This window comes from Phascolarctos cinereus, unplaced genomic scaffold (assembly GCF_003287225.1).
Source record: "Phascolarctos cinereus isolate Bilbo 61053 unplaced genomic scaffold, phaCin_HiC Scaffold_5;HRSCAF=322, whole genome shotgun sequence".
Classification (NCBI taxonomy): Eukaryota; Metazoa; Chordata; class Mammalia; order Diprotodontia; family Phascolarctidae; genus Phascolarctos; species Phascolarctos cinereus.
In genome coordinates, this window is record NW_027555958.1 from 7237537 (window position 1) to 7261427 (window position 23891).

General features: G+C 45.9%; 1 protein-coding gene across 1 annotated transcript in view; it reads left to right on the plus strand.

The window, feature by feature from the left end:
- Nucleotides 1–23891, plus strand: part of AGAP1 (ArfGAP with GTPase domain, ankyrin repeat and PH domain 1) — a 482721-nt gene that overhangs the window by 88584 nt on the left and 370246 nt on the right. Inside the window, 3 exon segments of the mRNA XM_078154609.1 lie at nucleotides 2488–2573; nucleotides 6020–6161; nucleotides 9137–9271. Coding sequence (XP_078010735.1) covers nucleotides 2488–2573; nucleotides 6020–6161; nucleotides 9137–9271 — 363 coding nt within the window.

The window sequence follows — 23891 nt, forward strand, 5'->3', positions numbered from 1 at the left end:
CTCTACACTATTCTCTTCGAGAGTTGCCTAGGGCGCTGAGAGGTTAAATGGCAAACTTAGCTTTGGTTAAATAACCAGAAGATGGTAGAGGCAAGACTTCCTGGGGATGATCCTCTGGACCATGCTCCTGCTCTATGCTCAAACATGATTTGGGCAAAAAACCACAGCTAGGATTTGACTTTTGTCTCACTTTCCTTTTGTGAGTGAGATCCACAGAAACCTCAAATTGGCAAAGGACCTAGTTGAGAGACCATTGGATTTTGTGTAGCGAGGGAAGTCTGCCATACCCAGTCCTGGCAGCTTGGTGTTCTCTCCCCTACCCACCCCCCAATAATTACTTAAGTTTTGTTCTGTTTCAAATCATCACAAAAAGCTAGAAAGAGCCATCTTCCTCATCCGTGAGCAAAGTGATGTTTTTGAAAAGTAAATTCAGATCCTTCGGGCTGGAAGGGATGCTGGGTCCCCTCTTCATTTTATGGTTAAGGAAGCTGAGGCCCAGAAGGCAGATTATGTGATTGAGGACCATCATCTCATAGGTTTAGAGCTGGATGACATCTTGGTCCTCTGATCCAGCCGCTCATTTTAGCCACAACAAGGATGAACTTCTGAAAGACTGAACGACTTCTCTGAAGTCACAAAGGGAGCTTAGTGAGTGGGAGGCACAGGAGTCTAACCCTGCTGTCCTAATTTCAAAATCCAGTGCTCTCTCTGGTGCGCTCAAGGACAGAAGAGATCCCCAAACTCACCTGGAGGTATTCTACCTGCTAACCAAATGGCTTAGCAGTCACGTCCTTGTATATGACGACATGTGAACCGTTTGCAAGTTGGAAAACATGTGGTTGGAAAGATTGCTAGCTTCTGAGGCCTGTCCACAACTGTCCCCGAAATAGTGCTTGGGTGAGCACCAAGGTCCCTTCAGCCTTAAGCCCTGAGTTAGAGACTCTAGCCAGAGCTGCCAGTAGGAGGGGCCCGAGGGGGAACTCCAGCTGTTCCAGCAGCTGCGGGTGGTAAGGGAGAGCTTCCAGGGAACAGGGCATCCAGTGGAGAAAGAGTGTTTTGGGGCAGAAAGGTTCTCTCTTGGGGTCAAAATATAGGCATGGAGTTCCCCTGTGTCAGTCCTTGTATGTTATGGGAAAGGTCTTAATCAGACATGTTGATTAAAGAGAAGGTGTGACAATCAATGACTGAAGGGGGCTGGGGTGATATCACTAGCCTGAGAAGGGCGAGTCAGCTCCCAAGGACAGGAAGTCAACCCTTGCTCAGGCTATAGCCTTCGTGTCTCTGGCTGATCTTCATTTAGTCTGGGCTATCACTGAAAACCTGAAGAAGATTGGCCATGTTCCAGAATCAGTTGAGTTAGGCTGCATGAGGTCTGAAATACTTGGGGCTACCCCTGGAAAAGGAAGGGGTCCCTACCCAGTGGCTTTGCAGTGTCAGTTTCAGGGCTGGGGGGCTGGGGAAGGGGGCAAGTCAATTTCAGCCACAATGTCCCTTGTTTGGACAGATAGTGGCCAGCTGCTTGCAGGGAGTTGGCCTAGATATGCTGGCAGTCCTTTGCTTTCCCGGGTTCTCTGTCCAAAAAAAAAAAGAAAGAAAGAAAAAGAAAAGTAGTAGTTGTTGAGTGGGATCGAGCCCTTCCATTTGGATAAGGAGTCCCAGATGACCTTCATCTCTAACCCAGATTAGTCTGTCTCTCCTGCTGCTAGCGAGATGCACTGCTTGGCCCTCACCGCGTAGTCCAGAGATGTCATCACCCTGTAGTAGCGTTTCCTTTTTGTCTAACATGTGTGTAGTATGACAGCATCTCCCCTCTAATTGTGCCCTGTGAGTACAGAAAGTGTCACCATTCTCATAATGTTCCGTGTTTTCCTTTCTAGAGTCAGGCTTCTTGTGGGGGAGTAATACAGTTCCTCAGCAATGTCCTCCCCTCCAATGAATCCCAGAGACAATCTAGGCAAGAGGGAGGGAGGGAAGGTGGTGGGGAAGAGAGAGAGAGAGAGAGAGAGAGAGAGAGAGAGAGAGAGAGAGAGAGAGAGAGAGAGAGAGAGAGAGAGAGAGAGAGAGAGAGAATGAATGTATGTGTGTGTATGTATATATGTTTGTATGTGGTGAAATGTGGGTCAAAGCTGATTTGGACCTGCTTTTCCTAAGAGATGATTGATCATCTCTGAAGGGAACTCTTGTCCTTTGGGGGCAACAAGGAGTTTATAATGTAAATGATCCTAGAAAATGTTCCCTTTTGCCAGTTATGAACCTGGGATCCCACAGAAAGCCACTAGCTACAAATATGAATGCTTGTGGGTTTCTAAAGGGAACTTTAAAATATGGATTTGACTGTTCTCATAAAACTCCTGGCATTGCTGGAGACCAATGTTGAGCCCCCAGGCCTAGCTGAGGTTGTATTTTTCCCCACACGGAGCCTGAGTCTGTTCAGCCTTTTCACCTTTCTTCCCCTTTCTGTAACGAGTTTTCCTTTTTGTGTGACAGGTGGGAGATTCAAGAAGGAAATAGTTGTGGATGGGCAAAGCTACCTGCTGCTGATTAGAGATGAAGGGGGTCCTCCAGAGGCACAGGTGAGCATGGACCCAGCCGCAGCTGCAGCCTGGTTTTCCTATAGTCATGGAAAAGGGTCTGTATTTCTTCCAACCAGGTCAGGTGGATCTGGGGAATTTGGATCAGATCTCTGGAAATTAATGAAGGCAATACTGGAAACCCTAAAAGATGAGCTATAGAATTTCTTTGCTGACCGGAAGTTGGAATGGAGATGACTTTTGAGATCCTTTGTGGATGGAGAGCTGGATGAAACCACAAAGGTCTTGTGTCCTCATTTTACAGAACAGGAAACTGAGGCTTAGCAGACTGAAGTGACTCATCTAAGGTGGTGAGATCATAGAATCATGGGCTTGGGTAAAATCAAAGACTTCTGGTCTAATCCCCTCTTTGATGTCCAGAGAGGAAAAGACTCCGCCCCCTTTCCCAAGTTCACTAGGCAGTAAGTGACAGAGATGACACCAGGAACACAAGATGGCAGAGTCCCACTATTTGGAACCTAGCTCCAAATCTTGCTCTCTTTCTGCTGTTCTAGACTGCATCCTTCCTTCCACCTCTGTGATTTAGGACCTCAGAGGTCCTCAGATGCAAGCCTCCCATTTTCAAAGGGGGGATTACCCTGTGCTTCCCATATGGCAGATGTCAAGGGGAGGAGGAGGTTCCGGAGACAAGGCTGCCCAGGGATCTGGCCACGCTAGACTGTGCCTAGCTGGTTTGACCTAATGGACCACATGGTCTTTTGAGAAAAGTCATTGGGTCAAATCAGAAAGCACCTTGTGCCTTGGTTTCTCCTTCTGCCCTTCCCCAAGATGCTGGGAAGCCCAGTGGCCTTAGCCTCCCTCTTGGCATTTTCTAAGTGATTGGTAATTGTCCTTTTTAATCTATGTGGGGATATTTAAAATCTCATTAAAATGATTTTTTTTTCAAGTTCAGGTGGTAGTTCTCTTCCAGAGAAATGTTTGCAAAATCACTCAAATTCTTGGAAGATGGACATTTGAAAAATTCAAAGAAAGGGTAGCTTCTGAAAATGTCTTATTTTCAGTTTTATTGTGCATTCCATTAACACAGAATTATTTCAGCCTCCAGGCTCAATCACAAAACTTGTTTAAAGGAGCTCAGAGCAAATGATAGAAATGAGATTCATCGCTTACTGCCTTGAGCTCTGACAGATGTACAGGCTACCCAAGGCTACTTTTTTTTTCTTTTTTCCTCATTCTTCCTTCTCAAAGCCCCTTTGGCTGAAGAGAGCAGCCAGGAGAAGCAGTAGTTAGCCTTTGGGACCATTCAGTTAGGTGGTGCCAGGGATAGAGCACTGGACCTGAAATCAGGAAGCCCTGAGTTCAAATCCAGCCTTAGACACTTACTAGGTGTGTGACCCTAGGTAAGTCATATCTCCTCTGTCTGCCTCAATTTCCTCGTCTGTAATTTGGGGATAATCATAGCACCCACCTTCCATGGTTGACATGAGGATAAAATAGTATTTATAAAGTGCTTTGTAAGCCTTAAAGTGCTACATAGATATTAGTCTTTTTTTTTCGTTTTGTTTTTTAAAGATTGGAAGTGGACTGAACAAATATTCACTTATTAAGTGTTTTAGACTTTTTCATATGAAGTTTAAGACCGAGAGGGCAAGCCTTGTTTTCCCCATTCCATATTGCCCACCTTAGAGACTCAGTGACATTTTGAGAGTGATGAATCCCATCTGTTCTAGGTGTGATTCCACCTCTTCCTGTTGCCACCAGGCTTGGCCACCAGACCCACTCTTAGCTTTGGGAGCAGTTTCACCGACCCTTGCTTGGATCCCTTATGTCAGTATTCCTCCTTGGGTTTGAGCAGGTACAAGGCATTGTTGAGTAGGGAGCTGGGTGTCAGTGGTATGGCGGGAGCACCATGTGAGTCAGCCAGGGGTTATGGCCGTTAAAGCCATCCTGCCATCTCAGGCTATATTACGAGCAAGAGAGGCTCTAGGAATATAGAGGTGTTGATCCATAGGCCCCCTCAGACCTCATATGTGGGCATTGTGCTCACTTCCAGGCACCATGCTTTAGGAAGGAATTTGATAAACAGGAGAAGAGACATCCTACCAAGGAAGGGGGTCTTGACTTCTTGACTCCATTCCACATGAAGATCAGTAGAAGACATAGAAATATTTAGCCTGGAGAAGAGAAGACCCAGGGATCCATGATGAACTGTCTTCAAGCACTGACCTTTGGGAAAGGAATGAGGCTACTTCTCTTTAGCCTCAGAAAGCAAAACCAGGAGCCAATCAGGATCATTGCAAAGAGGCAGACTTGGTCTGAATGTCGGGGCAATTAAGCTATTCCAAATTTGGAATGCATAGCCCCAAGAAGTGGTGAGTTTGCCTCTGTAGAGGTCTCCAAGGAGAGTAAATGCTTTTGAGCCATTATCTTCTTGAGCCTCATAACAACCCTGAGACCATTGATCTCCTGATGAAGAAACCTGGGGCTTAAGAGAAGTAGACTGGGGCCGCTAGGTGGTGCAATGGATAGAGCACCAGCCCTAGAGTCAGGAGGACCTGAGTTCAAATCTGGCCTCAGACACTTACTAGCTGTGTGACCCTGAGCAAGTCACTTAACCCTAATGGCCTGAGAGAGAGAGAGAGAGAGAGAGAGAGAGAGAGAGAGAGAGAGAGAAAGTGGGCTGGAGTCCCCAGTGAGTTGCATCAGTAGAATTTGAATACAGGTCCTTCTTACTCTCAGTTCATCACTCTTTGCAGAAAAATACCCTTCCCTTTATTAAAATACTTCAAGTAAAAAGGAGCCATGGGAGAGAGTTGCATGGAAGCCAATTTAAATTTGTGGTCAGGAAAAACTTCCCGACAACAAAGTTGCCATTGAATGGAATGGGTTGACTTAGGGGTTGTGGGTTTTCCCTCACTGGAACTCTTCTCACAGTGGGCAGATGAGCCATTGCTGGGTAAGTTGTAAAGGGATCCTTTTCCAATTCTGTGTTTTGCTGGGTACCTCTGAGATCCTTCCAGCTCTGCTGATCTCCTTCTTCAGTAAAAAGCCCAGGAACCGTTTCTTTGTCTTTACAGGGGCATTTGTGGAAGAACTGGACTAGGACATTTGCCCACCACCATTATAACTCAAAGCTTGTCAATTCACATGTAAAGAATGTTTCTCAGTCTGATATTTTATTTCCTAGAACTACCTGTGATATAAAAGCATTGCATAGATTGCTGTTTGCTCCAAGCACCATGACAATTTCACACCACTATAATTGATCCCTTGCCTTTGTAATTAACAAATTCATCCAGAAAGTTTCAGCATGCAGGCATGCACAGACACACAGACACACAGACACACTCACTCACACAGATAGTGATTCTTTTTTCTAAATGGTTATGTTTTCTCTCACATGGGATATTTGTATTTTTTCAGCTGTTTCCAACCTGTTTCTCACCTAATTTCCCGTTTTCTTTCTCTCCACCCACATCCCTCCCCAGTTTGCCATGTGGGTGGATGCGGTTATATTTGTCTTCAGCTTGGAGGATGAGATCAGCTTCCAGACAGTTTACCATTACTACAGTCGAATGGCCAATTATCGGAACACGAATGAGATCCCCATGGTTCTAGTGGGAACCCAGGGTGAGTGACCCAGTGATTCCAAATATTCTGAAAAGGGGCTACCATTTGGCTCACCATTTTCGTGGTGAGCGGTGTCTGACTCCAGAGCTACCACGAAGGTCCCTACTTACTGTGAAAACTGTACTAGTCCTCATTCACAAAACTGATGATATTTCTGTATCCTTGAATGATTTCCAAAACCCTCCCCATGTGTTATCTCATTGATATTCCCAAGAACTCTGGCAGGTGAGAGATATTGGTATTCTGGTCCCTGTTTGGGGGTTGTGTGATTTAGAAATCTAAAGCACTGATTGTCGCTGACTTGTGTTATTCTGGTGCCCAGGCTATCAGAGAACACAGACATCTGCAGAACAGCTGAAAGACTGGTTTCAGCTAATCGTTCAATTCTGATCCCTTCTTGCACTCTTTATAGTTTAATTACGTTCTATCCATGCCACAGAGTTTTATGTTGCAGCCACTTTGGGAAATACTACCACTTCCCCTCTCCACCCCTTGGAAGAAAAGTGATAGTGAAGTAAAAACAACTGATACATTTATCCTACCTGACAATGGACAGAGCATTCTGTCCTTATGTTCCACCACAGCCCTGCCAGGAAGAGAGAAATATGTTTCATTGTTGCTTCTCCGAGATCATTGTCGAGCCATCAGTTACTCAAAGTTGGATTTCTTTTATTCTTTTTATTTATGTTACTGTAGTTATGGTGGTTCTGCTTATGTCACTCTGCATCAGCTCATAGAAGTCTTCCCATGCTTCTCTGAAGTCCTCGTCCTTTTCCTGCTTTTAATGAATCTGGAAACCTTTAAGAAGCCCTTGAATTCTTATCCATATGACATATATTTGGGCTCGTTGAACCTGAACCCTAAATTCTCTCCACCAGTGTAGGTCCCTAGCCTCCCCACCTCTGCTCGTGGTCTTTAAGGGGCTCACCATCCCCTCCACTCCACACCCACAGTTATCTTTCTGGGGCCCCTGCTGGTTTGGGGGATGAGTAGATTTGAACTGAACTGGGCTGCTTCTTGGACAGCTTCCCCAGCTTGGGGGAAGGCAGCAGCACTCAGGTTGCGATGGGCAATAGTACTAGTAATGCCAACAATAGCTCACACTTTGTGACACTTTGAGGTTTGCAAAAATGTTCTTATTTGATCCATGCAACAACCTTGTGAGCTTGGTGCTATTACCCCCATTGTGCAGATAAGGAAACTGAGACACAGATCAGTAGTGACACATTGTCTGGATTAGGAACTTGATTTCAGGTCTTCTTGTCTTCAAGTCTAGACTTTGGAGAGCCAAGGGTCACCACCACCTTCCAGTGGTCACCAAGGCCCAGTGTCCTCCCAAGATTGCATACATACAGTGAATGATAGAAATGGTTTCTAACCCAGTTCTCTGACTCCAGAGCCGGCCAGCACCCTCACCACTACCTCATGTGCCTCTCATAACCAACTAATTAATAAAGTGTGTCATCAACCTCTGTCTCCTAGCATGGAGCACAAGGCCTTGGAAATAGAAAGATGGTGCTTAATGATGGTCTGTTGATGGGGAAGCATCACAAGACAGTAGAACAGCATTGGCTCTGAAGTTGTGTGAATACCATTGGTGAGATTTGGGGCAAATTACTTAACTTGACCTCAGTGTTCTCACCTGTAAAAAAAGAAACAGAAAAGAAAGGGTTAGACCACGTGTCCTCCAAGGTCCTTCTACCTCATAATCCCTGGGCCTCAGTTTCTTCCTCTGTAAAATGATATTGGAATAGATCACTTTGGAGCACCCTTCGAGCAAATTGTGGAACAAAGTAAGTTCTATGGTTACAATAAAGATTCAGATGCTAAAATTGTTTGGTAGGAAGAGACTTTGGAGCCTTCTCAGGTCCACAACCGGTGGGTGAGCTCTTTTATTTTCTCCTGGTCTGTCATATTAAAGGGTATTTTTCCCTTTGCTTCTTGCAAGGAAACTGTAAATGAGAACGTGACAATCAAAATAGTCCCTAATCCCTGCCTACACCTCCCTCTAGTGGCGTAACTTGAAATGGCATCAGTCACTTTGTTCCCAACCTAGGGAGGGAAGAGGTTGAGTGACTTTGGTACGATTATAGGCTCATCACATCACAGAAGGAGAACTGGAGGTCACCTCAAAGGCCTTCTATCCATTCTTCTCCCTCAGAGGAAATGCCAGGCAATTTAAAATCCCAAATTTAAGGGTTCTCAAAAAAGACATTTTTATTGTTACTTTTGTTTTTCTATCCCTTAACGTCCCAGTGTACCTCTCCCCATCCCAGAGAGTTTTCCCTCATAATTTATTGAAAAAAAAAAGAACAGATGTAAAGTCCGCCATACTGATGGACATTTAAAAGATCTGATGTTACGTGCTTGCAGTGTTCCACACCCAGAGCCCCCCGCCTCTGCAAAGATACAGTCTGGTGCCATGCTTTGTCATTATGATTTCTCAGAATTCAGACTCCACTTTCCTTCTCTGAGGTCTCTTTGAGATCTGGATTTGTGATTTCAATCAACAAAGAGCAAACAGTAGGATTATATGTGAAATCATCAGAGTTTGGGGGCAGCTAGGTAAGTTAGTGGATAGAACGCTAGCTAGACTTGGATGTAGGAAGACCTGACTTCAAATCCAGCCTCAGGCACTAACTGTATGACTCTGGGCAAATCATTTAACTTCCCTCACCCTTAGTTTAACTCTTTTGTAAAATGGGGATAATCACCTCCCAGGGCTGATATGAGGATAAAATGAGATATTTTTAAAGTTCATTACAAACCTTAAAGTGTTCAGTAACTTCTGGTTAATGTTACTGTTTTTATTTTGGGTTTATTAAATTTAGTGTAATAATAAAACTGCCCTCTGTATCCTCACCTGAACTTCCTCTGTCCTCTCTGTGCTGTGAGTTTTTTTAGGGTTCCGGCTTCGTAGATGTCTTCACAGTGTTTGTTAAGTGACATTTTGATGTTTTATGTTTTGGTCTCAGACGCGATAAGTTCCAGCAACCCACGTGTGATTGATGACGCTCGAGCGAGGAAGCTGTCAAATGACCTGAAGCGATGCACGTACTACGAGACCTGCGCGACCTACGGCCTGAATGTGGAGCGTGTGTTCCAAGATGGTAAACCCTGATGCTTTTGTCTGTCTTGTCTAGACATCTGTGGCAGGGAACCCTTCTGGAAGATGGCGCCCGTGCCTGCTACTTCCCACCTTTCTTCCCCATCTGTTGAGAGATGCCCATGAAGGCATGGGAGCACGCACGCGCGCACACACACACACACACCATACTGATAATAGAAATGGATCTTTATCATCCTTGCTTCCTCTTGGTGTCTGAGGGTTGGATTTGGGCAATGACTTGTGAGGGACAGGCAGGGTGGCGTCTTGAGCGTCTTCGAATCATTCTGGGCATGAAGGACTCTGGTTCCTAAAAGATCTAGGGAATTCATCATTTTGTGGTCAGTCCCTCCAGTGACAAAACTCATGGCCCGGGACCTGGGTAGGACTTGGTAGATGGTCTCTGTGAGTTGTTTGGAAGCCAATTGGATCCCCTGTGAAAGGAGCCAGGCTTGTCCTGGGATGGTGCACGCCCAGCTCATCATGGGCCTGTTCTGGGAAGCCTTCCCGTCTTAGCAGGTACCAGTGAAGCTTGTTCTTTGCCTTGAGACTCAGGGGTCACCTCCAGACCACAGTGAGTCATCGGATGATGGTTAAGTGGAGGGGGCAGTGAATGCATGTTCTGTAACCCCCATCTCAGAGTGGTTTGTGTCTGCTAAAATGTGGGGACGTTTTGTGGACTGATGCAGCCTTGATGACTGTAGATTCAGAGCTGAATCCGAGGCCTTCATCGTTACAGATGAGCAGCCTGAGGCCAAGAATAAGTGACTTGCCCTCCCAGTGTCAGGTGGAATTCGAATCCACATCCTCCTACTTCCCAGTTCAATGGGTGGTTTTCCCAGTTGCCATAGACATCTGTGTGCTCACCTCCATCTCCCCTGACTGCCCCTTGCTTTGCTCTGTGCATTCTTTGCAAAGATCAGACATGCAAGGGCAACACTTAGGGGAGAGGCATCTGGACCAAGGTGGACAGCCCTTCTGGACCATCTAATCTGCATTCTACTCACGATCGCAGGAGCCCAGAGAGGGAGACCTTCCTAGATCTGCCTTCCATTGGGAGATCAGGGATTCACTCCCAGGACCTGTGAAGCCAGAGCCATCCTTCTCACATCATCCCGTACACAGGTTGTGGTCTGCCGCCATGTTTACATGCTGTGGCCAAGCCTCCCACGCTGCCCCATCATCCACATCTTTTAATGTGAAGATGGCCATGCTTCCCAAGTTCTTGGGTTTGAATCTTGGATCTGCTCCTTTACGACCCCTCTGATGCTGTGTAATACACATCTCCTCTCGGAGCCTCATTTTTTCATCTGTAAAATGGGAAGCTTAGGGTAAGACATCCGCTCTTTGCCATTTTGTTTTGATGTCAAGGCTGGTCTTCCTTTTCAGACCTGATATGTTCTTTTCCCTGTTCCTTCCAAAATCCCATTTCTTGATAAGCCTCCTTTTTCCTTCTCTCTCTAACACTCCCCCTGAGCCTCCCAATGCCCGTGTTTCTCTGCTGTTCTTTTGTCTTGCTTGGCATCACGATTCTCTCAATATAAAACACCTCCAAGATTTCCCTGCCCCTGGGACCAAAGAGAGCTGTTCCGGGAGAACTCTTCTTCACCTGGGAGATGCATGACCGCCAGTGGAGGACGGCCCTCGCCCTTGTCGGTCCTGATGTTCTGGCCCATTCAGTGGCCTCCAGAATTCAGCAGGAGCCCACCTGGAATGGGAGCTTAGGGCCTCAGGATTTCTAGAGCCTGAAGAACCTTCACAGACCATCTAATGCAACCCCCTCATTTTACCAATGAAGAAACTGAGGCCCAGAGTAGTAAAGTGGTCGTATGGTGGTGGTCATTAAGGTCACATAGGGAACCTCAGGGTTGGGATTTTTAATCTGCTCTTTGGCCCAGTGAATAGAACATAAAACCCGAGTTCAAATTGGCCTCCAAGCTCCCTTCTGGCTCTAAACCTCTGATTACCTGAGCCCAGGGCCACTGTTTCTTCCCTGTTCCATGTTTCTGCTCGATGCGACATTAATCCTCCATTTTTTACCAGTCCGAACTCCAGCCTAAAGAGTGAAAAATGGGCCTTTTTATTGAAACCTTCTTGGCAGTTGTGAATGCCTCTGAGCATTCTGGTATTTTAACATTCCCAGTCCCTTGCTCAGTGCTTGTGGCTTATTTATTCTATTGAATTGAATTGGAAGGTCGTAGGCTTTTTTTTTTTTTTTATGGTTGAGGCTGGAATAATTTCTCTCAGTTTTAGGTATAACTTGCATTCACTTTTTAAAGAGTACGATAAATTTGACCCCTTCCTGCTTGGCCTTGTTCCCTTTGGAACACTCTTCTGGTCTCCTCTGGGTTCTAAAAAATGCTACAGTGGCTCCCGGTCTGGTTATTGATATTAAATTAACACAAGCAGCTTCTTTTGGGAGATCAGATGATGATGTGGTGACCACGAAGACCCCCTAGTCTGTCAGACCTGGGGGGCTCAGGTTTCCCAAATCTGCCAGAAGTAAAAGAAAGGTGTCCTAGGGCTTACATTTTTAGCCCTAAAAAGTAACCGAGACATCAACCCCCCAGTGCATAAGCACTAACCAGCACCTTCTGGGAGCTAGGTACCATGCTGGGCCCTGAGGATCCAAAAATATAGTGAAGCTGACCCTGTCCTCAGGGAGCTTACATTCTCCCAGTCTTCTGCTATTTCCCCCCTTTTTTTACAGATGGTACAACTGAAGTCCTAAGAGAGAAATGATCTCCCAAGGTCACACGACTCAGACTCCAGGCCCCTTTCCCTGGATGTTCTGCTTGCATTAAAGGGCGCCTCCTCTCCTCTAAGACCTGGATGTTATGAACTTGTGACTGGAAGGCATCCGCTGCCACATCTGCTGGGATCCCCTGCTGGGGACAGGACAATCCCAGCACTGATTTTGTTTCTAAAAACAGGCACCACCTGGCTCTTCCTTTGCTCCCTTTTTCATATATTTAAATAAAAAACCACAGCAGTCTCCAGGTTCCCTCTAGTGGTGACTCGGAAAACCTTGGATGAGCACTGGCTGTGGAGAGTTCTGTGAGAGCGCCTCGGTGGAGGAGGGAAGACTGCAGACATTCCTGATCACAGAATCCATTGATCCCCACTGTGAAATACAAAGGAAATCTGGAAAGAAGGGGGGCAGGGGCAGGGGAACACATGGATGAATGAATTAAAATAACATTATTAAGTGCTTAATATATTCTAAGCCCTGTGCTAAGTGCTAGAGATGGAAATAGAAAACCAAAGGTAGTTCTTGACCTCAAGAAATGGGGGGGGGGGAGAGAGGAAAGAAGAGAAAGGGAGGGAGAGAGGAGGAGAAGGAAGAAGGAAAAATCCTCAACTTTTCATCCATTTATGGATCTCTTAACATGTGCTCAGCCTTAGGGATGCAAGGTTAGACAGAGGCAAAAACAGAGGCTCACTGTCTTATGGATTATTGCTTCTCCTCTGCTCCAAGCAGTGGGTTTTGGGGGGCAGAATAGTTCCTATTTTTGTATGTGTAAAATTCTACAAACTCTAGCTGGACTCATCCTTATCTTCCCAAACTCTAGGCCATATTGTCAGCTCAAGCCTAAGCTATGATGCCTGGGCTCCCTCCTTGCCATTGGAACATGGCCTCATGGGGAAGGGGGAAGCTCTACTTCTGAGGTGGCCTCTGACAAAATGTTTTCAGTGTTTATGATGTGCACACAATGGTCAGGGGCCTTAAGATCAAGCATCTTCTTTCCAATCTTGCAAATGCAAAGTCTTTTTCCCGAATGGATTTTCAGACAACATTTGCCAACATGGTGGATGGGAATCCAAGCTGTACTACTTCCTAGCTGTGTGACCTTAAGCAAGTCAGCTAATATCCCTCAATTTCTTTATCTATATAAAGCAATGGGAGGAGGGGGATTAGATCATAAACCAGACCTTGCATTTTTTTGAAGAAACCTGATCATCTAGGGTGTCCAGAGAAGAGCCGTAGGATTGCAAAGGGCCTTGGATTCTGGCTGTGTGAAATCTGGCTGAAGAACTGGGGATGTTTAGCTGAGACAGGAGAAGGCCTAGGTTGGAACAGAATACCTTTCTTCAAGCATCTAGAGGGCCCCATTTCTGGAAGAGGACTTCAGTGTGTTGTGATGGTTCCAGGAAGCAGAGCTAGGAAGCACAGGTGGCAGGTGCAAAGAACTAGTCTTGGGCTCCTAACAAGGAAAGCTATCCTAGAGGGGGAATGAGCTGTCTCAGGTGGTGGTGAGCTCCCTGTCCTTGGAGATCTCCAAGCAGAGGCAGGCTGACCACTTGTTGGGGACCAAGGGAACTCTTGTTCGGCTCTGGGTGGGCTGGGACAGCCCCTGGAGGTCCCTCTTACCTCAAGCTCGTGGGCCACTTAGGTTTAATAGCCTCTACACAGTGAACTGTTTCTTCCATTGCTCTAAGGATCCAGTTCATCTTAGAGACGGACTTGGATTTTGGAGACCACAGGGGCAGAAATATACTGGAAATGCCCGACAAGAAGGGGGCTCAGGATACTGATTCCAGCCTCCTCCTCTATGAGACCGGTCTTGGCCCTAGGAGATTGTGGGGGGTGTTCCAGTAAGTCAATTGTGGCAGCCTGATCCTCATTAAGGGACCAGAGTTGATGTCCATGGTGCTGGATGGCTGGGGACGCATTGCATTCAGTAGGTCATCATTTAACTCAAAGAATCGTTTGGAATTTCCTCCTGATTTCAGAATCTACTTGCATCATCTGTTTAATGTGCTGGTCCAGCCTTTTGTAGTTTTTTTTTTTTAAGTTCACAAATGTCAGTCAGGACTATTTCTTTTCTTCCCATCATGTGCTCGCTATGCTGGGAGGGTGGGGGGAGTCCAGGTGTGCCCCCCTCCTTTGTTTTTTTGTGATAGTTTTATGACTAGCCACATTCCTTCTGTAGAGGAAGAGGCATTCTAAAAGAATACGTTTGGAGTCATGTAAGACAAGAAATGCAGAAGATGCTGAGAGCATGGGGGACTGGCGGTCCTGTTCAGGGATGTATTTGAAGGTCTCCCATGTGGAAGATGGGAGGGATCATTCAGTCTGCCCCAGAGAGCAGAGCCAGGAGCAGTTTGACACCTTGCCTTGTGGCCATTTTAAAAAGAGAACCAGGGCTCAGAAACAAACTTTGCTGCTGGCCAGGTGCGAATTCAGTTTCCTCATTTGTGAAATGAGGGGGTTGGGCCCACCAGCTTCTGAGACTCCTTGGACCTCAGGCAAGTCATTTCAGAGATGAATTTGGCCTTTTTGGCCCCCTAAGCCAATGGGTGGAACAGTGGGTGAGAGTTGCCACCCACTGAGCAGATTCAAGCCTGGTATGAGGAAAAAAGTGTGATGAGCCTCCTGAGAAGGAGACGAGGGTACCCTGCCTTTGTGTAGAGGCTGGGTGAGCACTTGTCCACAATAGCGTACCACAGTGGTGAGGGTGTTTTGGGTTTTGCTGGGTATGGGTTGGATTAGGCAGTTGCCAGTTTCCCTTTAAGTTCTAGAATTCTGTGATCTTGTTTATATTCTTTTAGCCCTTTTTAAATGTCACTGATATTAAATAATAGGATGTCAGCATTCTCTGGTCCATCTACTGGCAAGTCATCTTCTTTCTTCCCCAACTTACCACGTCTGCTCTAACTTACCCAGTTTCTCCATTTACTCCCTTGCTGACTCCCTCGGAAACAACTTTACAACTGTCCTTGAAGGGAGTGGATCTGGAATCTATTGAGAAGGTGGGCATATGTTCAGTTCAGCAAGTAATTATTAGATGCCTAAAATAGAGAAAGAGAGAGAGAGAGAGAGAGAGAGAGAGAGAGAGAGAGAGAGAGAGAGAGAGAGAGAGAGAGAGAGATGAGTGGATGGATAGACAGAAAAGCAGAAAGATGGACAGACGAATAGATGGATGAATGAACAGACATGAATAGATGGACAGGTAAATAGATAGATAGATGGATGGAGAGACAGATGGATAGATAGACAAATAGATGGATGAATGGATGGACAGATGGTGGACAGATGGATAGATAGATGGATAGACTGATAGGTAGACAGAAAGACAGACAGAGGTAGCAGAAGAGATACAATGACAGAGAGCCAGGGCTTGGAATTCAGAAGACAATGGTTCCAATCCTACCTCTTGTGCCTGCTAGGTATGTGAGCCGCTCCCCAGTCACATCATCTCTCAGTGCCACAGACAACCCTGTAAGCATAAGTTAGAGATGAGTTGCAGATCTGCAATAGTGGAGGGTGTTTCCACACCAAGAGTTCCCTTCAGCAATGAAATCCCATGTCCAGACTGCTTTATGAATAGAAACATATAAACAAGGCTTAGTCTATCTTTAGTGTGATGGGGATGGTGTGTAGATAGTATTGCTATGTATGAGAGAAGGGAGAAATATTAAAGCTGATAAATCTTAATATTCTTCTGAGAATTTTAGTTAAATATTTTTAGAAATTAATAAGTGATTTAGTTATTAATAAGATGTTTATAACGTGGCACTAATTTATTGCTGTCAGTGGACAAGAAGTGTGGTGTAAACAATCAAAAAGCAATATTAAGCATCTACTATGTGCCAGGAACTCTCCTAGGCACTGGGCTATAAACAGAGGCAAAAGACGGTCCCTGCTCTCAAGGAGCCAACAGTCTAATGTAGGAAGAGGTATGACAACGACTGTGTACAAAGAAAGTATAGACTGGACCAGTTGGAGAGAACATTGGCGTTGGAGACAGATAGCCTGAGTCCAAATCCTGTCTCTGGGGCTTACTGCCTGTGTGATCTTGGACAAGTTATTGTTTAACCTCCCTCAGCCTCAATTTTTGAATCTACAAATTGAGGGGGTTGGGTTACACGCCCTCTGAGGTTCCATCTACCCACGAACCAGTAACATATAGCTGTTCCAGTAATTCCAGAGTCCAAGAATGCGCCTTGACTTATTCCCAAACACAATGAAGTGAGGGTCTACATGGAGTCATGTGACTATAACAGTCTGTAGTAATCTTGAGTCATTGCACCTTACAGACAAAGACACCTGTGATGCTGGAGCCGCTTTCTGAATCTCAGCGGTTCAAGACTCCCTGGCTGGTTAGTGTTGATGTTAGCCAGAGTTTGGAAATTTAATGCACGTGTCCCAGCCAATTTTTATTAACTGGCTCTTTGAAAACACCGTGTTGGGGGAGTACTGGCCATGGGGATAGTTAGTTCCATATGAACGGTCTTTTAAGTTAAGCATTTTAAAAGTACGTGTTATAAATAGTGTAAATTCTAAAACTGGCATCAGAAGGATGCTGAGGTTGGCATTCCAAGATATGGCGGAGTCTGGTTGTGATGCATTGATGTTAGTTGGGTTAACATTATTGGGGGAGAGGGAGCATAGCACCCCTGTGCTGGTGTGTGTGTGTGGGGGGGTTGTTTTACAGTCAGACAGAAGGAAAGTTTGGTGAATTGTATAAATGTCAGTAGGTGCTGTTCCTCCTTATACACTAACGAGCTGTCACAGTTGACTCTCACCCTGTGTTATACCTACTTGAACTCATTCAAGGTCTGTGACTTCATTCTGTGAAGTCTCGGTCCTGCTTTTGGTTACAGCCCCTTCACATTACTTGGTCAGTGGCCTCTGAGTATTGGTGTGGCTGTGTGGCTGACATGGTGCCTTCTTCTCCAGCCAACACACTGAGACACCTCACTGACCTTTCCCTCTCAGACGCTGGACGAGCTGGCTGTCCGTAGGCCTGTCCCCAAAGCCACCTCTCCAGCTTGCTGTTAGGTTTGCCAGATAGTGTATGGGACCTGGAATCCTACCCAAACAGAGATAAGGCATTGTTAGTGGAAGGGATGGGCAGAGGGGAGCTGCCACGTGACTTGTGTATCAGGAAGGCAGACTTGCATTGGAGTTTTGCTTTGGACACCAAGTTGTGTGGCCATGGGGAAAGTGGCCAGCTTCTGATGTTGGTGATATCTTAATCTAGCTTTAAGACCCTGTACAATGACATCACCTTTCTCAGTCTCAGGGTCCTCATTTTTGCAGTGCAGATAATAATAGCATCTACCCCCAGGGTCATTGTGAGCATCCAGGAGAGTCCCTGTGGAGCCTTGACCAACCATTGAGCCCCGTGACTGTGAGCCCTCTTTGTCTTCTGTTGTCCCCAGGCCCACCCCGAGACTGGTGTAAGACCAGAGACATATCTCTAAAGTACTTTTCAGGCCTTAAGGCATTCTATAGGCACCTACTATCATCCCCTTCTTGGCCAATAATGTAAATTACAAAATAAATACCATTTACATTTCAACTAAGGTGTTTTTTGCTTTTCCACACCAATACTAATGCAAAAATAGAAAATAATTCTCTCTCCTAACCCAAGAGGAAGTTTCTTACAAGTGAATGTGTGCTCAGGGCAGACCTCTTTGTATTACTTTGGGGGCAGGTCATCATTCTCTCTGCCTTTGTTACTGAGTTTTCTGGTTCTAAGACATTCTTAGGGTTCTTGAAGCATGGAACTGGGAGCCTGAAAAGTGGGTCCCTGGCCTTTGGAGACATTGAGCAAAGCTCAAGCTTTAATGTTCCCTCCTGAATGGAAGCACTGTCCTAGTCCAGAGGAATGCATTCATTCATTCATTCATTCATTCATTCATTCATTCATCATTCCTTCCTTCCTTCCTTCCAAGTAGAGTTAGCGCTCAGACCATCCCAGATGTGTGTTTGAGCTCAGGTCTGCACTGATTCTTTCTGAGGAATGCATTCATTCATTCGTTCATTCGTTCATTCGTTCGTTCATTCATTCCAAGTAGAGTTAGTGCCTTGACAGTCCCAGATGGGAGAGTGTGTTTGAGCTCAGGTCTGCATTGATTCTTTCTGAGGAATGCATTCATTCATTCATTCATTCATTCATTCATTCCAAGTAGAGTTAGTGCCCAGACTGTCCCAGATGGGAGAGTGTGTTTGAGCTCAGGTCTGCACTGATTCTTTCTGAGGAATTCATTCACTCATTCATTCATTCATTCATTCCAAGTAGAGTTAGTGCCCAGACTGTCCCAGATGGGGGAGTGTGTTTGAGCTCAGGTCTGCACTGATTCTTCCTGGAAGGCGTCTCAGTGTTCTGTGGCACACTGTTCTCATTCGGCTCTTCTTGGCTCCCCTTTGCCTCTGCCTGAGACGCTGCTGGAGCTGAGTTCTAGTCTACTGGGAGGCTCAGCATTCCTGCAAAGTCTCATGTGGGCTGACACATGAGATTTGACTTGAGGAGGACAAATCTTCACCTTGGAGTTATCTCCCAAGCAGCTGTGGATTAATTGCAAACCTTGTGCCCAGGTGACATTCTCCAAAGTGCTAAAATACCTCAGTGCACTGCCTGGGTCATTGGCAGGCTGGGAAGGAGTAATGAGATTCGGTTTGGGTTTGAGGGGTGATGTTGAAGCGGAGTCAGAAGGACTCAGGTTCAAAGGTGATCCCCAAAGCCGTATGACCCCGAGGAAGTCCCCTGCCCAGACTGAGGCTCGTTTCCTCACCTGTCAGCTGGGGACTTGATTCAGGTCACTGTGGTCTGAGGTTCAGGTCAGGGAAGGACACAGAGGCCGTCGGTCTACCCTTTTTATCTGGCGGATGAGGAAACCAAGGCCTTGAGAGACCGAGCACTCAGTGTTTTGGGTTCTGAGCTGGAATTTGCTTCATCGACCTCCTAGTCCTACTTCTTCATTTTGCAGAAGAGGAAACAGAGCTAGAAAGCTTAGAAACCTTGTCCAAGGTTGGCAAGATTTGAACCCAGGTCCTCTGATGCCAAATGCAACTTTCTTTCCACTGTGTACCCTGTTGCCTCTTAACAAATACCATTTACACACTGTCCATGTGCCAGGTGGGCATGATGTAAGACAAAAATGCAGATACCCCAGCCCCCCATGGGTTAATCTTCTCTACAGGGCTATTGAGAGACTCAAATAAGACAGTGTAGATAAAGTACTTTGTAAAATGCCTCCTCTTCCTGTCACGTGATGTAGTTAACTTTGGAGTTCGACTCTGAGACAAGAAGCGAGCCACTGGCCCGAGTCCCCTCACCTCTCAATGTCCGTGGGCAGTCCTCTCACACTCTCATTGGCAGATGGGTTGGGGAGCTCTGATGTTAGTGGAGAGAGTTTCCACACTGGGAGTTTAATCCACAAGGATTAAGTCGTGGGTCTGGATGGTGATGGAGCTGTAGGTGATGATAATAATCTACAGAAAGAATTGGCAGGAGGAAATCCAAGACAGGTTTTGTTCTGAATAATATATCAGCAGTAGAATAAAGGAGGACATATTCTTCCAGTCTCCAGCTCTGTCTGTTATTGAACCAAACAGCCCCAAGAATGTCACTTCCTGCCTCCCTCCACTCCCCCAAAAATCAGCTTTGGGGGAGATATTTATCCAGCTCCTAAAGCTGTAATGTGTCTAGTGGGTCTTTTATTAGTAGAAACTGGGTCCATCAGTAGTGTCTCTATGTATATGTGTGTGTGTGTCGTGTATGTATGTGTATATGCAAGTGTGTGCGCGCATGTGTGCTTGAGCATCCTTAGAAATACCTGAATTAGCTCCCCCTCCACCTCAGAATTGAATCTTTTAAAATGTCATTAGTAAATGTTCTCTATTTAAATTTCCCTATTAAGAGTGTTCTCTTTTGCTCATAAAGTGAATTTTGTCAATGACATTGAAAATGATGATTTTAATATTTCTTGTCGGCATGGTCGTTGTTAAGTGGGCTTTGCCCCAGGATTCCTCGCTAATGCCTTTAGCCTGCTTGAGTTGGCCTGATGTGCTATTAATGCATACAAATGGCTTTTATTTTTGTTCATGATCTGTTCATAATTGCATGGTTTTCTGCTTTCCCTAATTTTTTTTTAAATGATCAAATGATGATGTCCTTTCTGACCCACTTAGCTTGCCTTCCTATGTAACTACCCTACGTGATCCCTGGGAGCATCTTTGCTACCTGGGGCTTATCGATAAAGGCAGGACGGGAAGCAATGTTCATTTAGACAAACTCCCTTTCCCCCGTCTGGAGGTTCATCTGCTGCCTGCTTTTTAGCAGAGGCCTTTCCCCCTTCTTCGCTTCTGCTAGACCAAGAAAACTAGGTCTTGAAAGTTTCATAGTAGCTGCTCTTTGTGACTTATTTTTTAAAATCATTTTTATTCAAGAAAATGGACCCTCACTTTAGACTTGTGTCTTACCTCAGTTTAGACAGTGATTTTTCACTCATTCATCCATCCAGCAGTAACTAAGCGCCTAGTGTGTTCTGGGTGCTGTGCTGATTAATGCAAAGACCTCATCTTGTATTTATTGTATGTGTATGCATGCACGTGCATGTCATATAGTCATATGTGTGTATGTATCTGTGTCTCCTGTCTATATCTTTGTTCATGTCTGTGTGTGTGTGTGTGTGTGTATACACACACACACACACACACATATAGATGTCTGTATGTAGGGGGAGCAGTGTGTCGTAATGGATAAAGAGCCAGCCTTGAAGGCAAGAACACCTGCCCCTGATACATCCTGTATGACCCTGGATGAGTCACTTGCCTCTTAGTGATCCAGACAAGTGTCTGGGACAATAAGTAGCAAGGAAGGTGCTGCCCTCCTCAGGTGGAGGGTATTTATTCATCTTGGAATTCCCTGGGCTAAAGCAATCACTGTTCTTGTCCTCATCCCTCCGTATGAGTATCAGTATGGCTGCTTATGTCAGTGTCCATATCTGTATTGACATATAGCTATGCAGCTCTGTACCCATGTCCGTATCGATATGTACAGCAATATCTTTATAGATGTATTTGGGGGAAGGAAAGAAAATAAGCATTTATGTGGCACCTACTGACAGATGGTTGTCCCAGAACAGCCTCATCCAAGTCACCAGGTTGTCCAGAGCGCTTCAAGCTGTTGACTCGGTCCTTGGGTGATCACTGCTGGCCTGAGTGGAGGGAGCACCAAAATAAGGCTATTCAAGGAGGTTAGGAGAAAGAAGGAAGGGAAGGGGTGGGGCTGGGGACAGAGCCGAGTTTGAAGGGTTCCGGGGCAAGTACGGAGGACAGTGGGATGCTGTAGGGGGTCCTGGTGGGGGGAGGTTTGGAAAAGCAGAAAAGATGGGTGGAAGCCGTATTGAAAGGGCCCTGACGGGCAGCTAAGTGGCACAGTGGATAGAGTACCAGCGCTGAAGTCAGGAGGACCTGAGTTCAAATCCGGCCTCAGACCAAACACTTGACACTTACTAGCTGTGTGATCCTGGGCAACTCACTTAACCCCAATTGCCTAAAAAAAATAATAAAATAAAATGAAAAAAGGGCCCTGAATGTCAGGGTAGATATCCAGTGTTAACTGTAGGCAGCAGGATCAGTGATTTCAAGCATTTCTATACAGAGACACACAGTCAGGGCTTAATGAGTGCCCATTGATTTCTTCATTGTTTGCTGCTTTAGGAAGACTGATGTAGGGGTGCCCAGTAAGTAGACTGAATCACCCCCAAAACGATCAGGTCCTTGGACAAGGACCTGTGCCTTTTGACCTATGCTTCAGTCATTTGTTATCTCATAAAGCCCTGTCCTTTGATATCAGAATCAGCAAATGAGCTTCTGCTAATTTCTTTTTCATTAAGGGATAGCAATCAGTCTAATGGATGGAAAATAACATCTTGGCCATCCCGTGAATGAAAGATGTGAGGAGGAGGCGGTGGCCTGCTCCTCTTCCAGATGTATCCCTGAGGGCTCACAACGAGAGGTCGTAGCAGCCGGGCCCAGAGGATGCGCTGAGCGGGAGCGGGGCCCGGTCCTCCGGCTGTGGTAATTACTTCCATTTCGGTTATGGACAGCTGTGACCTTTCTGTGCAATGCCCCCGGCCATCTTGGAAGCGACACGCAGCGGCGCAGACGACTCATTCGTTACCTTGCCAGAGTCAGAGCTGGGCCAGGAGGGCCTGCTGGGATCCTTCTTCCAGCTCACTAGGAGCCGGGCCACTTGGCCTCGGAATCTTCCGTGTCTTCCTGAAGGCACATGAAGGTTGAAGGTGGACTCTGTTCTCCTCCAGACATGTCCAGGGCATCAGAAAAGATTAAGGACACTTCCATCCACTGCTCATATTTGACAGCCCAGCAGTTTGTCTGTAATGTACAGTCTTAGATTGTCACCTGGGACACTCAGAGGTGGCGACTTGACCAAGATCTCACAGCTCAGTTTGCACCAGAGTTAAGACCTCCAACTGGACATCAGAATGGGCTCTTCATCCACTAATCACTGCCTGCTCTTTTATTCTAATCAAATGTTTTAATGTAAACTTAACATTAAGAAGATCCATTTTGTTGGGATGGGGTGTGACCTGGAGGAGAAGAATCTGAGTTAGGCTTTGAAGGGATAAGGGGTCTTCCATTGAGGAAGAGGATGGAATGTGTGGGGGAGGGCCAGCATGAAGACATGCCCAGAGAAGGGAGCAGGAGGACAAAAACAGGGGTCAGAGTTCACTTTTGCTAAAAAGCAGACGGCTTGAAAGGGGTAGTATGAAAGAAGAATCAGACTGCAGAGGGTCTTGAATGCCAGAATCAGGAATTTATACATGACTTGTAATGGACAGGGAAGACTCTTTAGAGTAGGGGAAAATGCTTTGGAATTTGAGTAGCAATAAAGGGCCTTGGGTTCAAATTCATGTTCTTGGTTCTGCCTCTGAGATTGAGCAGAACAAGCCTATTCTCTTTTCCCTCAACCCTTCAAATTCCTGAAGCCAGTGTCTCCTTTAAGTTTTCTCTTCTACAGGCTGACTATCCCTTTCCAGAAATCCTTGCCTATTGTGGCCTCCTGACCTTTCACCATCCCAGTCAGCCTCCTATGGGGGCTCCAACTTCTTCTCCCTCTGCTTCTTACAGCATGGCACCCACAGTGAAATGCAGCACTCCAGGTGCACGAGGAAGGAAGGAAGGAAGGAATGATTGTGAATGAATGAAAGGCTTGAGACTAATTCTTGGAAATTTCTCCAGTTTGTCAGCACCTACCGCAGTGGTTTTTTAATTACATGCTTTGTTGAAGCTTCGTTGTAATGATCATACCTACTCTGCTTAATTATCACTTAGTTGACTGATGTCTGACTCTTGTATACTCTTGGTTCTAAAGAAGCTGACATCTCAGCAGGAAAGCCCTTTGAAACAAGCACTTAGCCAACAAGAGAGAAGGTAACTTTATTTAGTCCAATGCTTTGTTAGGAATCCCCCCCAAACAGCTGCCTGGCCCCAGCAGGAAGGAAACAATATATGAGATGACATATGCAAATGAGATTACACGAACATATCTATCTGGATGGATAGACAGACAGATAGGTAGGTATGTATGTGTGTATGTATAAAAGGGGGAGGGGGAGAAAGGAGGAAAGGAAGGGAAAGAATAAGAAAAGGGGAGAGGGGAGGGAATGAGAGAGAGAGAGAAAAAGGTGGGGAAATCTTTGCATTAGCCATGACAGTATGTGTAGAAGGAATAAATCTGCAGAAATCCAGCTGCCCCCCTGGTCCTTCCAAATCCAACCATCAGAAACTCTAGTGTTGCATAAGTCTCTATGGATTTTAGTTTCTGGACCAGGCGAGATCTCCTCTCCAGCTGTGTATTTGG